At 40.4% G+C, this 17,013-nt stretch overlaps 1 protein-coding gene across 3 annotated transcripts in view; it reads left to right on the top strand.

The window, feature by feature from the left end:
- Positions 1-2,121: 2,121 nt before the first annotated feature.
- dock8 (dedicator of cytokinesis 8) overlaps positions 2,122-17,013 on the top strand; it is a 53,734-nt gene continuing 38,842 nt past the window's right edge. For 2 of the 3 annotated variants that reach the window (XM_069178272.1, XM_069178271.1), the window contains exons 1-5: positions 2,122-2,369; positions 11,025-11,124; positions 15,231-15,406; positions 16,027-16,098; positions 16,295-16,403. In XM_069178272.1, the coding sequence (XP_069034373.1) occupies positions 2,317-2,369; positions 11,025-11,124; positions 15,231-15,406; positions 16,027-16,098; positions 16,295-16,403 (510 nt within the window). In that variant the 5' untranslated portion in view covers positions 2,122-2,316. Of the gene's footprint in view, positions 2,370-11,024; positions 11,125-12,874; positions 12,894-15,230; positions 15,407-16,026; positions 16,099-16,294; positions 16,404-17,013 lie in introns of those variants that run through there. The other variant, XM_069178273.1, reaches the window with a different exon arrangement.

Raw genomic sequence — 17,013 nt, 5'->3', positions numbered from 1 at the left:
ATATAGAAGTGGTATAGTGGATAGTGTGTAATAATACAAATAAACTTTTAGGATTTTGTATATTAGAGTTAAAAAGTATGAAGACACTCAACTGTAAACTCGATGTTGAATACCACAGACCTTCCCTCCTGTGCTTTCAGAAATGTTATAGTTCATAACAAAAATATTTACAATGAATTTACAGCACTCTCTTACTATGATAATGCATTTAATTAATAATCGTAACTATATAGAAATATTGCAGGACTGGTAGACTGTTTTGTGGTTGGCATGATATTAATGTCTATACTAGGTTTCTGTCATCAATTGATAGGAATTTGATAGGATATGCTACAATAGGGGTTGTGGGGTCAGCTGTAATATCTTCCCCAATTTTCTGTGGAAAGCTCATATTCATATGCGAGTACAAATCCTCTTCATATGCAAGATATAGCATATCGTATATGCTATGTCATGCATATATAGTGAAACTTGTTTACAAACTACAAGGCAAACCTTGGGTTTCCCCAGGAAAAGCTAAGAGAAGTGGCTGAGATTTTGTCTTCATAAATAAAATGGAGGAATGGATGGATGTGACAGTTGAAAGACAACTGCTTCGTCTCAAAACCATTTAGCCATCAAACACTGCAACTGTGACACTTGAAAACCATTTCCACATTAGAACCAAATGGTATTTTTATGTTGGATACAGTAAATGTGTCAGCAAGCCTGTCCTAGCAAGTGAAACACATCTGTAAAACAGGTCCTTGGCTGTTTCGAAAATCAGTCCTGTAAATCAATCTTTGTGTTTTGTTGTGTAAATGCTATGGTTATTTCTCCTCCAGCCTGCTTTTAACTTCACTCTGGCAGTAAATTCCACTTGCAAGAACCAGTCTGATGCTCACACCCTCCATGAATGACAATTCATGCCCTCGAGTTGTAAACCATGCTAAAAAATCTCTGTTGACATCACAAAGGTAATGTATTCACACTTCCTCCAATTCCACAGAGGATATTACACGACTTGTTTGTGTGGCGAGTAGATGGCTAATGTTACTTCCCGATAAATTAGCCAGCTTTTATACAATGAGGGAGATGCCCCAGAAAATATGTCAAAAATATTGTATTTCTGTTAATGTAGATTTAGACACAAGAAAAACTTGATTAGGTTCAGGGAAAGATCAGTGTTTGGGTCAACATTGAGGTCCTACATGTTAAGGTTATGAAAAGGCCATGGTAAAAGTAAAATTTAGTGTGGACTATGTGGCGCTATAACTAATTCACCTCACCTGCTTTTTAAGGGAACTTTAGAAGTGGTTCTTTACAGGACAGAGCCAGGCTAGCTGTGTCCCAGAGCTCTATTCTCATGCATGGAATAGAATAGGCCTGCATGCAGGCTTGTAAATTGGATGCATTGAATATATCTATATTCACGGGTTGTTGTCAAAACACAACCTGCTCTCAGACTGCTTTAAGCAGCCTGACCGGGTTTATCAGCTTACCCTACCTGGCCCTGAGGTAACTACTGCCCATTCATTAGACTATTTCTGATGGAAATAAAAGGAGTTAGGAAATAAGGCATTAGGAAATAAAAGGCAGCTGAAATAAATAAAAGCAGATCTTTGAAAAAAAAACAAAAAAAACAACAACAATGTAGGCCTTATTTAATTTGTTGAACTCTATTGACAAATTCATAGAGCCTATTTATATTTACATTCAGCTGTCCATTTGTTTAGCCCTATTTATTGCCACAATTATTTATGTCGCTGGCACATTTATTTAATTTGGACTAGAATGGCATTCCATACACACGACGCCTCACTAATAAAAAAAAAAAAAAAAAAAAAGTATTTTCTCAAAACTAACAGCCTGTTCCTTTAAATTACTCAAATCAAACTGTGTCTCAAGAAGTTCACGTTTTTAACACACACACACACGCACACACACACACACACACACACACACACACACACACACAATGAAGACCGCTGCTTGTTAGAGCTCGCTTCTGCAGCGAGAGAGCGCGCGCGTCTCATCCATGCTGCCCCATCCTCCCCTCCCAACACGCCTGTGTCCCTCCCTCCCTCCCTCCCCCCCCTCTCTCTCCCTCTCTCTCGCTCTCTCTCGCACTCTCTCGACGGGATGGCTCCGGTCAAATGCGGAAGTTTACACCCAGTAAAGCCGCCGCCGCCGCCACAACCAAGATGAGCGTCGGAGTGACAGTCGAGCTGTAGCGAGGGGGAAGAAGCGGCGCGTCGGTGACATCGAGGCGGCAAGACCGCAAGGAAAAAAAAAAACCCAAAGCCGCCGGCGCAGGGCTGGACTTCAGACTTGCGTATGGCTTCTCTGGGGAGTGCAGAGCGACGAGCGTTCGCACTGAAAATCAACAGGTAAAAAAAACAAACAACAACAAAAAAAACCTCCCCTCGGAAGCGCCCTTGTTGTTTTCCTATCAGGTTTAGTTTAGGAGCGAATGTGAACTCTTGTGCCTCTTCGGAGGGAGGGACGGAGGGAAGGAGGGAGCCCTGTCTTGACAGCAGAGGGATTCCACAGTGGAGCAGGCAGCCACATGTTGTGAATGTTAATGCTGCAGGTTGATTCACTCTGTCCGGGACAAAAAAAAAAAAAAAAAAAGGCAGCATGGAGGATAGTAAACAGTCAATTTTTCTTCAACTTTATTAGAAGTCTATAAGGACATGCTGGACGCTTTTTAAAAAAAAAATTGTTTTCATTATGTTTGCATAACTTACAGTAATACTCTGGATATGAGCAACGTTGTGAACTGACAAATTTGTATAATATTAATATCATTTCCTCCTCACGAGTGGCCGCTTCTTTATCTGACGTTTCTAATATGATCATTTCCTGTGGCGTAAGGACTGACTAGCCCATACGGGATGGTTTAATGAGGAGGGATGTGGTCATAGTTCCTGCTGTGACTCTGGCCAGGTGTGGAGGAAGCATGCACATGGAAGTCTATTGTGTACCATGTGTCCTCTGTAGGACGAGTCATTCAACGAAAATATACAAAAAGTGAACTGTGATTAGCAGCACGGGTTTATAAAGCTTCTGTTGTATAAGAGCAGGTCAAACATTTTGTGCATGATGTAACACGAGTGCACGAGGGTTCATTCACACTGTTAAAGTGGTTAATGGCAAAGCGGATACAGAGATTCTTTTTGGTCCAGCTGAAGTTATTATGATGAGGAGACCCTCGCTTTTGTTTACAGTCCAGAAGCCACATATTTTGAGTTTTTTTTTTTCTTCTACATCTTTTAAAAGTTCCCATAAGTGCACAGTCTAACCTTTGCAACTTGGACTGATATGTATAATTTGTATTTTTACATGAGGGATTTCTATAAAGTACCAGTCATGCAGTCATACAAAAATGATTTGACAAAGAAAAAAAGCAGCAATAGTTAAAACAATACAAATTTCCTGTGGGCTGACTAATCAGTTAGCCCCCAGTCCTCTGTCCACCACAGGAAATGTGCCATTCTCTTGTTGTTAATAGCCAGGAGAAATCCTTTGCTGTGCTGTGCAGAGCTGAGCTCAGCTGTTGAGGGGATGAGAGGGATCTTGGGTCACAGCCTGAATCCAATGATGAGCCAGCAGAAAGACTGGCTAAAAGATGCTGTTCTGTGGGAAAGCACGGTGTTGCGTTTACTGGTGTTAAACAGTGAGGATGTGATACGTTCACACTCGTCGACAGTTCGTTTTTTTAAAAGTTGTTGTGAGTTTTAGTGCGGACAAAAATACTATTATATGAAATGTAAGCCATCTGGGCACAAGAAAATGTAAGTGTCATTGTTGTAGACTCCTGAAGAAACAGTTACAGATACTTGAAAAGTGGGTTATTATGTTGGCTTTAATGGCTTAGAGTTTATTCAGAGTTTCCATTTAGATTGATATGCAGTTGTCTGTCAACATGATAAGTGAAGAAGTTTTATCTATCAGGGAATTCAAAGGAAGTTGGTTTAAATTAAGTAATTACACTTTAAAAAGCAAACAAATTAGAAAATGTTAAATGGTAGGCAGAGGAGCACAAGTGTTTTTCAAAGACTGAAAAAATAATTTGAATGGTGAAAAATGAATCCTTTATGACAGCACAGCTGATCAGAAATTTTCCTTGAAATTTACAGTCGATGTACATGATTTGTTGTCAGTGATCAAGAGATGAATTCATGACCAGAACCTCTGAGGATTCAACACGAGATAAAAAACTTATGAAAAGACCCAAAAATAGAAAAGGCAGGTTGCAGTTCACAAAAAAATATAAAAGAATCAGTGAGTTCTGGAAAAAAGTTCAATGAACTGATAAAACAAATATCAATCTCTGTCAAAATGATGGAAAGAGGAACATGTGGAGGACAAATAGAAACAGTCCATGAGCTAACCACACCACTTTGTTTAGCTGCTAAAGCAATTGCCGCTTTATTGATGATTTCACTGCTGTCATAAACAACACAAGGAATGCAGGAAAATTCTGTGAGCTGAGATTCAGCCAAACACATCAAAAATCACTGGATGACATTTAATTATTCAGTAGGACAATGATCTAAAATGAGCCTTTATTTTGAAAGAACCTTTGAAGAGGTAGTCAATCCCCAATCTGATTGATCTGCACACCACTTGTTGAGTGAAAGCAGAGAGGTCATCAGTAGAGAATACACTCACATTAAAGCTGAGATATGGCACGTTCAAGTGCTATTCATTATTTGTATTTCATTTTAAACAGAAAGTGCTGAAGCACAGAGCATGAAGAGCAAAGCGTGGAACTGTTATGTTATTATTCAGAGAGAAAACTTGTGACCTAAATTGTAGGTGTACTGGTCATTTAAAACTGCAAAAATCACGTGAAATGTCAAGGGGAACAACCATTAAACAAACTGCATGGACAAAGAGGAACAGTGGCCATAAGTTCTGAACTCAAGTTTGAGTAAGCTAAAAAAAAACCAACTGTTATTTGTCACACAAACAATCCATATTTGAAGAGTGGTTTGTGTTGAGCGTTACTTCTATCAGGGTGAAATGAGCTTTGCTGATCTACCCCTAAATATTCTATATATTCTCCTGAGCACTTCCTCCCTCGATATCTCTATCAGAATGGAGTGTGAAGGAAATCCTGTAAACGAAGGACTCTCTGTCACTCACTGGTTTCACTTCGCTTTTTGTTAATGGCAGTTCAAAATCAGGAAATGTGTTACTTCATAAATGAATCCAAAAAAAAGGGGAATAGAAATGTATAAGAGTGAGAAATGTCTGTCAAAACTGCTGAATCCTAACATAATGGTCAGTGTTTTTGTTAGGTTTGTGGAAGTCTTAGGCCCATGTATGTGGTTATATATATAAAACATCATTTTTGACATATTATTGCCATATTTGTGTACAGTTTTACAAAATTTGGACAAGCAGAGAAGCAAATGATTAACACCAAAAAAACTCCATACAAAAAAAACCATTTCCTTTCGATGACACAACAATCTTACTGTCATTCGGTTTGGGTGGTGGCCAAAATGGCTTGATGCTGCGCCTGAAGCTTATGATAGTAGGGAAAAGCCTGATTGTGCAGTGTGGTGTTTAGTTTTGGTTCGTAGACTGAAGGTAACACACTTAATGCGCTACAGTCGCACATGATGTGACTTAAGAGCATATGGTAACAGGTGTGAGGACAGCTGTGGACATGGAGCCTCTGCCGTTCAATACTCTTTAAGTGGGGAGGGGTCCTGGATTGAGTTTCATCTGATTTCCTCTGGGTTTCAGCTAATGACATCTGTTAACCCTCGTGTCTGTTGGTGGGCCGTTGAGTTGTGAGGTGGGTCGGTTGTCACAAAGACACACGGCTTCTTAAAAACTCACGATAAAGGACTCCCACCGTGGATGAAGCGTCCAGACTCGGCTTGGCGTTCGGTTTTAATGTTTCTTTTAGTGACTTTTTCTTGCTCGCAGGCGCCTGTGACCCGGGTCCTGCCAAATGACTGCTGTGTTTGTGCGTGCCTCCCTTTTGACAGGAAGCTGAGTCGTGATGGTGCTGATAGCAGTAAGACCCATTATATCTGGAGACATATGATAGTATGAGACACACAGTGGGGGCATCCCTTTGGTCTGCTTTCCTTCTTTTGTCATGTGTACCACAGTGATTTTCTGTTTCCCTCTGTTTCCTCCGTGGGTCAAATTAAGACAGAAGAAGAAAAGACACTGTAGGAGGGAGATGGCTCTTTTTAAAAAAAAAAAAAAAAAAAAAAAATTTAGGGTTAAAGGAGTCACCCACCTCCTAGTGGGAAGGCTTTGTAATACTGATGATAGTAGGGATAATTGTAGACTGTCTAGCTGAACAGTATGCCTAGTAGGAGTCATGAGTAGAACTATAAATCCTAAATGTAGCTGTGAGAAGCAGAGGTAAAGCACTTTCAGAGTCAGACTCCATCGGAGGAGCGCTTGGGCGATGACTCCAGAAATGCTGACAGGAACACACCAGATGCACACACAGCAAGCGCAGGCCTGCCATGTGTGACACAACAAAAAAAAGGGCCGACCTCTTTCTATAAGGAGATGATCACAGGTGTTTACTGCTGAGCTCCCACTGACATTTCTTATCTTGTAGGAGAGTCCTGGGACCTTTCACTATGAGGTAATGAAGTTGCAATGCCACATGATCATATATCAGTTAAAAGTGTGTGGTATTCATATGAAATTACCTTCTTACCGCATTATGGTCATATTAGGGGCATATTTGACCTCTTATAAAAAAAACTTCAAAAACAAACCTGCTTAAACAGCTTAAGCTTTCTTTCTGATTAATGATGAAACATTTTTCACTACTATCCTTTCTCAGCTTCTTTGAATAAGAGATAGTTTCCTTCTTCCTTTGAAGCTTCATTTAATTATTACAGTGGGAAAATGAGATCATTGATTATGACAATACCATAACCATTGACCAAGGGCTGTGTTACAACCAGTAATGATGAACATCTGCTTCATCTAACATGTTACCATTTACCAGGTTGTTGTCTATTAATGTGCTAACGTATAAAGTAATAATGCAAACATACTTTACCCAAGTTGATTTATAATGTCTACTTGAGAGCCATGACTTAAAAGCATGAGAATAATATTTGTTTTTAACTGTGTGCCTAATCTGTCATCAGTTCTGATTTATAGCTGCCGTCGGCCTTCAGCGGTAATTCTGGCTTGATGTTGACTCCCTGGCAGCAGCTGTTTTAATAGTGCCGTCCTCATCAGTGTTGATTACCTCCGTGTTCAGCTCATATAATGATTTTTAAGCAGCATTTATTAACATTTTCTCCTGCTGTGATTGATTGTTTGTGCTTCAGCTTGATTTCAAGGCCTTGAAGGACGTTATATAGTGACAATCAAGCTTACATGTACACAAGATATTAGGTTCCATGAGAAACTGGGCAATGTTTACGCATACACTGTGGTAACCTGGATACTATAAAACTGCATATACATTCATGCAACATGTACCGCTCCTAACTGGACCTCATTCTGAAACCATGGATTATGTTATTTTTACATTTTTAGTTTAAGAGTCTTTGAAGTAGCTAGCCACCGTTAGTAATGCAGTTTTGCACATTCTCTCAGCCAGTTTAATGAGGTGTGTACAATACCTTCTCTTCCCAATCCCACAATGCATTGCACCACATTTTAGAGGCCTGAAAATTACAGGTTCTCAACAACTCGACAGCAGCTTTCAGCAATGGTGCAAAAATGATGATGACATGCAAGTGTATGAGGGCACAATTTATTGACACTCCGGGGAGCCCATTGTATAGGGAATAGTTAATGATTGAGCAAAGACATCATTTTAGACGTAGAGCTAGAATAAATTTTGATGTTTTGGAGAACCTTATGCTTTGCTCAGTTGAGTTGCAGCATCAACTGATTTGCTGATGTTAAGTCAGTTAGAACGACGTCAAATTGAAAGAGCAGTTGCGAAGCATGTGTGTCTTAGGAAAAGGCACTGTGGATATTCCCAGAGATCTCAGACCTGAAGTTCTCTGTCCCGATGAGGCCCTGAAACCTCAGAAGCTGCTTTAAAGACCACAGTGGTCAACTTCAATAGCAGCCTTTTTGACAGCAAGATCAGTCGTAGCTAAAGAAAGGTGGTGCTCTGAACTCTCTCGGTTCAAACGGTCTTGACTTTCATTCACCATTGCTCATGAACTTTTTCTCCTGTCAGCTACAGTCAATGCAAGTATTATTGAAGACAACATTTTTGTCCCACTGAATTCATCATTTCTCCAGTCCTTGTGTCTTCGTGGTTTCAGTAAAAAAGTAAGAAAAAAGACACTAGTCTCTGCCAGGCTCATGACACAATCTGCTTTTAGTATTATATCTGGTAAATGACTACAAAAAAGCCAAAGCTCTGTTTTTTTTTCTTCCCGACAAGAGCGGCTTTGGTTTTATGTAACAAAGGATGCCGAGTCAAAGGCCTGTTGAGGAGAGAGACAGATGCTGTCTGCTGTGACAAGCTGTTTGTCTACTAGTGGTAAAATAATGCCCGCTTGGCTCCGCTGGCAAGAGCTGATTACTGTTTTACTTGCCTGGCCTTTTTATAGACCGGCCTTAAATGTGTACGTATGCAAGATAGAAATTCCATGTGTGCATGTGTTTGCGAGACTGCGAGCATATGCAAATCATACTTTAATATACAATTAATGTTATGTGGTTTCAGGGGTTGAATGAGCTTTGTCTCACCAGCGGTAATGAAAGAAATAGCATGAGGGCACATATTAGTAGCAGAGTGGTTAAGGGCTCAGTCTGTACACAGGGTAGGGCATTTCTCTGTCGAGAGTCGTGTTATAAGACGTTTTACTGGGTTTAAATTGTCCTGAGTACAAACTCATTCTAGTTGGCTATCTTACAAAGGTCTTGCGGACGCTACCCTCGTGGGTTGTGTGTCGTTGTGTGCTGGCTTGTTAAAGTTGTTATTTAACATCAGAATCATGGAAATATAACGGTAGCCCGTTCTCATTTTGAAGAGAAACCAATTGGAACAAAGAGGATGCACAACTCTGTTTTGTCAATAACTTCTCTACAGATAACTGTCTGGAGCTGTGAGGAGCGTCGTCATACCTTCTGACGACCTGAGGCTTTGTGGAGCTCCAGTTTCTTACCTACTGCCCCTTTAAGCGCCATTGGATTGTGCACTTTGACACATTGCGTTATACAATAAGGAGAGTAACTCGGAGCATTGCCTTTAGATATTCATATTGTAAGCAGTGGGGGAGTGAAGATGCTGAAGTTTGTTGAAGTGCAGGTACAAGAAATTGATTCGCGTATGAGATCCCTCCACAACCGCTGTCTGCAACTTACTGCTCTAAGAGAGCTGTTGGTAAAGCGCTACATGATTGTGGTTGTACTGAGCAGCTATCAGGTGTGAGTGTATGCGTGTACTTTATTAGTCTGTAACTGCATAATTCTGAATGAAGTAAGGGTTAAAATAGAGTTGAAACTATGTGGGTTAAGACTGACTTTTGCGCAAGTTTGAATTGCACAATATCATTGTTGTTGCAGGTGATAGAAGACTCACAGTTGATAATGGAGCCAGGCTTACCAGAATGTCTGAGTCTGTGGAAATCAGCATACATGTGTTTACTGTAATATGTCCCAAGGTTTTCTTTTTCATGCCTTTTGCAGCAATTTATTTCATAAATATACATCGTAGTGATGGTTTTTAAGCTTTAGTTCTTACAAATATGCACAACCCTTGTCTAGTTTTTGTTTTGTTTTTATTTACAGGGGAGTAAATCAGTACGTGTTTAAAAGACTTTTGCTCTTTGTGTACATTTGGGTACTCTTCTCCCACCCGTGCCATGACCTTCCCTGGCATGCAGTTATTCTATTGACTCAGCATGTTATGTGATTGAAAAGGGGAGGGGAAAGTGTTATAAACAGCATGACTGGACTAGGTTGCGGTTATGCAGCGTAGAATTTATGTCAGTCTGCTTTTTGTTTATCTTTTGAAAAGCGTACTTGTTTGATTTTAGAGATTAGCATGACGCTGCCTTATACATTTGACATGCTTTATGACTCTGCAGCTTCAGTTCTTTTGACATACTGGCATTCCTCCATTGTGCTGTTGTTTATTGCTTTGGGTGATAATTAGTAACAACGATGTTGCAACAATGGCCGTGGGGACTTAATGAACCCATGAGATTGATTAGAGGGGAAGCTGGCGGGAATGTGACCCATTTGCTGAAGTCTTTGCCCTCTAACTGTTCCCTGTGTGGCGGTCTTAAAATGAACTGTTTCTGTCACATTCACATTTAATAATACATACAAAGGCAATTTGAACACGTTATACAAACTAAAATGCAGACACAAACTAAACTTGCATTTGGGTGCTTAGACACAACATAACTGTCCTTTTGTAATTGAGCTGAAGACAATAAAGCACTTGTTGTGCAAAGTTTGGTGAGGCTCCAATGATATGGTCGATTAATTACAAAAAAATAGACAGTGCGTGAGCTCGGAGTTGCATGGAGATGGAATGTGTGCAACTAAATGGGGGCACTGTCTCTGTTCACGTCCTTCTCTGTTCTCCCCTCCTTTTGGAGAAAGCTACAGGCAAGCTCACACAATTGCACACACAAACACCATCTACCCGACGTATTTGAATACTGCTCCATTCCTGTCATGTTGATTTCCTGCTTGGCCCGACCCTTAAATCAGGGCACCATATTTATCCCACTGCCTGTATGGTTGCCAGCATGACAAAGCGTTGACACTGCCAGCAGAGATGTGCTTCTGTAGAGACTGAACAATAGTTTGAATAGAATCACAATAGCTGACCAATTCAAACTAATGCAAATAGGAACAATGGTCATATTGGTGTTGCATCTGTCATTAAGAAACACTTTGTGCATGTGATGGGTTTACACAAGGTTGTACATGTTTTTAATGCCTGTTTCTATACAGATATTAACTTTCAAATAGCATATAAACATGGTATACTTTTTTTTAAATGATTTTTTTACCAACTATGATTCTGAATCTGTGTCTCCATTGTTTTGTTTCAGGCACTCTTCTGCAGAGATCAGACGACACTTTAGTGGGAGCTATGGCCTTCATCACAGCCGAACCAACTCCAACGCTTCGGCCTCAGTGTGCCTCACTGTGGTGAGTGTTCCTCCTATAAAAAGAATACATTTGTATCCAGTAAAATGACTTTGATGGATTCACAGCTACCGTTGAGCTAACATGTGCCACTAACAGGTTTCAGAAAGCAATGTAAGCCATCTTAACACATTTTTTTTTTTTTTTTTTTTTTTGTATATCCTTATCCGGCTGGGTAACATGTTGAGAGTGTTTAAGAAGATTAAAAACAGACTACAAATCAATGCTTTATCTATAAAGTAAGTTACTTCACTTGTACCGGCGATCTAATGCTTGTTGAGCGAAAAAAAAACACTGTGATCAGAGGGTCAGCGCTACGGGTGCCTCTAATGCAGCCCTCACACAGCTTTAGTGTTTGTGCTTACACCACTTAACGGTTATAAGCATATCGTCTTCACATCCTCTTTACTGTCATTAAGCCCTGAGAACGTCTGACTCAGCGCGGTGGCTAGTCTTGAAGATTATACTTGGAATTCTAACAATTGCTGCTGCAACACAAGTTACTACTTTTTGCACAGACAGGTGTTTGCGTTTCAATTTTTATTAGGAAGAACCTTTGTTCCCTTCACAGTTGATGAGAATAAAGTCAAGGATTCATGTGCCTCTGTTGACATCGGCGTGACGCTGCTCTTTGGCTTAACATGGTTTGAAAAACCTAGTAGTTTATGCAGAGGATTTAATGTCAGTATGACAGGTTGTTTTCTTGCCTCTTGAGCTGAAGCCTGGCAGACAGTTAGAGTGATTCCTTCTCTCTCAAGCAGACAGAATGATGCACAGTAATCTTTTGCAGGGATTTGTTCCCACTACACTCTTGGTCTCTCTGTGCTACCCTCTGAACCTCTGTTTCTGCCTCACAGATTTATGTATTCCGCTTCTCACTCTTCCGTCTTTTTTTTTTTCTATTTCTGTCTTTTCCCTCACATATCTCCTCTCTGCCGCCCTACATTTCTCTCATTGAAAGTTTTCTAAAGCTCCTGGGTGCTAAGTCTCCTGACATATCTGTGTGTATGAGCGACTGAGCTGAAGTCCTTTGATACTTTCCCAGCGATGCTCCTTGAGCTTGTCAGCTGACAGTGTTGGAGGAGCAGTACTTGGGACCATCCATACCACGCCGGCTTGTGGCATGCAACACGGTTAATCTCCAACCTGCTTGGGAAATGGGTCAGTGCCTTGGCTGACGGGCTCTGGATGGGGCCTGCTTACCTTGCAGCTTACGCGGGCAAATCTTTAATATGTCCGGATTTGGGATGCGGGAGAGGGGTTTAAATGTCGTAATCTCTGGGATGATAGTTTCCCATTATTCAGCAGTGGCGTCTAGAACAGGGATGCGGAAGGGATGTTTGTTGTTGTAGTTGTGACATGGATTGCAATGTTCCCTCTCTCTGTTATTATCAGTGCCTGTTATTGTGAATGTTGCCTGATCAGTGTGGTCGTTTAGGTTTGGTACATAAATTGAGAGAAAAAAAGGAAAAGCTGCGTGTGCTTTTGTGCTGTTGAGCAGCGCCACTGTGTGTTTTTACCAGAATGCACGTGTGTGTGTGTGCGTGTGTGTGCGTGTGTGTGTGTGTGTGTGTGTATTTTCTGTTCCTGTCTGTTGAAACACCAGTTGATGAAGGGACGCCTTACTGATGTCACTTCCTTTAATGTCTTTGTGGCTTCTCCTTTCTAGACGTAAACTGCAAGGCTTGAAACTGCTGTAAAGGTTTTGTGGTTTGAAATCGTGACTTTCAATCTTGAATTCTTAAGGACTATTGACGCCTCCTCTACTTTTGGTAATGCTGATGGTTTCTCCTCTGCTTTACTGGTGTTCTCAGCTTCTAGGAATATTTGGATCATTTTAAAGAGGACCTGTGCACTGTGTTGCGGCTTAGTTTAGTTTCAACCAAAAGCATTCAGCGGCAGTAGGTGTGCTCTAAAGGTTCCCATATCCGGAGTGCGCCATTTTGTGCACTTCCTTTTTAGTGTGCAATTTTCAGTTTTCAGCAGGGTAAGTCTACAATATCTGTTTGAGCACGAGAGTCTTTCAATGAAACTTGAGAATGAGATTATTAACATGCTTACATATCATGGGTTAGGTGAAATGTGCCTGTATTTTTTTAAGAACTTGGTTTGCCTTGAGTTTTTTAGATGTCCGTTTTCTCTCCGGGGTCATTTTTTACCATTTTACAATAACAACAGAGATGTTGGTAGATGCACATTATTTTCAAATGGATGAATTTGACTTTGTACAGTCCACAGCCGTAACTGATATAGCATGTCTTGATTTAAAGAAAACCATTTTTTTATTTGATTCAATTTTCGATGCATACTGTATGTCTGCACCGAGTTTTGTGCACTGTGTAGTTTCCAGTACCTCATGCTCTTAAATGGTTTTCTTCTTCCTAAATTGTCACGAAGTAATCATCTTTATAATCACCACCGAGTAAGCTGGTTAAAAGTCTGGCTTTTGATTTGGCAAGGAGAGGCAGTTTCTTGCTAGCTCCTCTGATGTCTCCACAGAGCAGCAGGCACTGATCAGAGGCATGCATGGATTTGCATTCATTTGTTTTCGTTAGCCTCCATACTAAACAAGAAAAGAGGCCAGGCTGCAATGATCGTTTCAACTTTGAGGCACGGCGCCAGAGAAATGCACAGAGTACGGTGAAGACTGTCGTGCCACTGTTGAGGTTCAGGTTCACGCCTCCACGGAAAGGAGGGGAAGGTTTCATCTGTACTTTCCGCCTGTCATTTAAAATAATAATGTTATAGTTGTTCCATCTGGCTGGCTGTGTTCTCTCCTTCTTGTGTTGCATGCTAAACATTAATACTAAACCATGTGCTGCAATTTGCTCTCGAGTGCTTCATACAGAAAAATATGCCTTTGTGTGGACTGATGTGCAAAAACATGTCTGAAGGCAAATGGAATTTGCTCTGCTTTTAAAAGTTGAGTACTGCAATGACTCATGTTGCTGCTGCAGTTATACCTCCACTTTATCTGTGAGTGTGTGTCCCAGTAATTTTATTTTTTCTCGCTCCTGTACACACACACACACACACACACACACACACACACACACACACACACACACACACACACAGTCTCTCTCACGCTATCATTATGTATACTGAATACAGTGTGCACGATTTAAGGCTGGAATATTCTAAATATTATCGTGCTAAGTCAAGGTTCCTCTTGTAATACTGTAATATGTTATGATTATGAGGAAATGTTTTAATTATTTAGGACATTTTTCATTATGACATTATGGTGCAAGTTTCTAAGCTTTTTCCTACTTCAGCTGCTGCCTGCAGACTGTAATCAGATTGGAGGTCTGCCCAGTTTTATGCCACTATTCACAGGGACACCTGCTCCATGTAGGTTCCTCTTTGACAAGCAAAGCCAGGCAGGCACCACAAAGGGGATGCTATCTCATCAGTTAGGCTTTTTGTTTTCCTCCAGAGCATTTTCTAATGATGAAATGCTCATCTACTCCACCCCTTTTCAGCTCGAGTGGGGATTTGTTACATTGTGTGTTGATGATCATAACAACACGTACTACTTCAAAGACATGCATTAGAAAATGTTAACCTTTTTGTACAGTACATTAAAATGATTGCAGCTTTGCCTTTGATCTACTGTAGCAGAGTGTGGGATGTGAGTTTTGGTCTAAAAATAGTTCACTGAATTTTCTTTTCTTTTTTTTTTTAAATGCCCGGCTGTCTGATAGGCCAGATTGTTCCAGTTTCTATTTGTGTATGTGCTTATATCATTTGTTCCCAGACAGGTATGAGGTATTAGAAAATAGTCATGATTCAGCATGTTTGGTCTCAGCTCCCTGAGACCTGTGTTTCCTTTTTCCTCATTTCTTCTGTGCACTAAGACTAAGGACTGCACAAACACACCAAGCCGAAGTCTTGCCGTTTCAACGGTATTTTCTTTTGTTTGTGTCGCCCTAACACTAAAGCTCACTAGACAGTTCTATACAGATCTATATTTTTCTGACAAATGATTCATAGTTGCCCTTGATGATCTCTGTTGAATCTTTGCTCCAGTGCTATGTTTAGATACTTCATCGTGATATTTAGTGCTACGTTTTATAATGCGTCTCTCCATCTCTGTGATTGTTCAGCCTCAGACATATGACGCGGTGGAGCCCCTTGACCTGGAAGAGTTCCTGACGTCACAGTTGAGAAGTGGAGACTCAGCCCTCATGCAAGAATTCGGAGACTTTCCTGACGATGACTTGAAGGTGGAACAGGTCGAGAAGGAGTGTCGTACTATTCGACACTCTGTCCCAGAGGATGGGTGGGTTACAGGATGATAAACATGAAACAGTAGGAGAGTCTATCGATGTTGTTTTTAGTGACAAAAGAATCAACTGACCGGGCAAACCTGAAAGGGCAAAATAAATAATGACGTAAAATGGTGCAGAATAACGGGGTTTCTCAATCATAGCAATAGCTGAGCTGTGTAACACAACTGAACAATAATCTTATTGATGTTCAAAAATTGGTCACGAGCCTTTATGCATTGTCATTTATAAGTTATAAATCATTTCAACAGATCAAAATAAATATAAACACTCTTAATAGGAATAAAGTTTTGAATATAAGACAGACATTAAATACTGTTTTGTCATTAATATATAAAATATAAACAGCAAAGTTAAAAAGTAGAATATTTCAGAATAATGATGAAAAATGTTTCAGTGTGTAAAGATTTAGTTTGAATGTCTTCAGTCATTGTAAAACTACTCAGTCACTGTGTGTTATCTCAGCTTATTCAGAGCATTCATTTGTCCCACACCTTGACCGTGAAGTACAGACTGAGATTGGAGAGGAATTTAAAGTTTTCAGTTGTGTCTAATTGTCTGCATGTGTGTACATATCTTGTTATTGTCCTCATACTTGCCTTTCACATTGTAGAGTGGAGCTGGAGCCACATGTCAGAGACTGTGTAAAGAGTTACATCCAGCCATGGCTTGTGGTCTCTCGAAGGTAAAACCCCTGTAATGTCCTGTCTGATACACTGCATTGCTCACTCACACACTCGCATACACTGTGACCATGTTGTGTAAAACTTCTGTTTGTGTTGTTGTCTAGATTCATTAGAAGTGCAGAGCTGTTTTTAATGTAATCGTGTATGTCTTCTCTCTCTCTCTCTCTGTGTGTGTGTGTGTGTGTGTGTGTGTAGGTGCCAGGGGGATGGCTGGAGTGCGTATTCAGAACGAGCTGGCCTACACAAACTCCTGCGGAAACAGACTTTTGAGTCAGATTTTCAGCCAGAAAACGAAGAGAAACCAGTAAGAAACACGAACACACAGTCACCTTCTGAAGTTACAGTTTCACTCTTAAACACGTTTGGATTAACTAACCAGTACATATTGAATGGAAGTAGCCTTTACTAACATTCTTATTTAAACCTGAGTCTCTTAAGGGGACACAAATGATCCTAATAAGATTTGCTTCCTGCAAGTTTTAACTTGTGTCTCAAGCAGCCATCTGTTACTCAATGAAGGAGCCTTATTCAAAAAGGCTTTTTTCAGAGCCAGTCTTGCGCATTGTGGTGTTCAATGTGCTAAACCGGAACAATTCTTCACTTATTTCCTCAGTCAGTCAGTTCTATCTGGTGTGATTCTTTAGACCGGTCTTGTTGCTATTTTGTCAGCCTGCTATTAGGCATCGGAACTGTTTTATCAGATCTGATTCTGCGTATGCTTGTCATTAAAGCAGGGTTTTTGCTGGGTCCTTTGACAGGGATCCTTTTAAGTGATACATCATTTCATACATAATGATCATACATAATTGTTATTGTCATAAACCAGAGAAGTCTAAATGTACAGAAATAGGTTGACATTTTAATATCATTTTCCCTCTTGGGTGAAGCCAGAGCCAGTAGAGCTTTATCCTAGT

The sequence above is a fragment of the Embiotoca jacksoni genome, unplaced genomic scaffold, assembly GCF_022577435.1.
Source record: "Embiotoca jacksoni isolate LCO1_2020_lvr unplaced genomic scaffold, fEmbJac1.0.p SCAF_8, whole genome shotgun sequence".
NCBI classification, from domain to species: domain Eukaryota; kingdom Metazoa; phylum Chordata; class Actinopteri; family Embiotocidae; genus Embiotoca; species Embiotoca jacksoni.
This window is presented reverse-complemented; position numbering and strand designations above follow the sequence as displayed.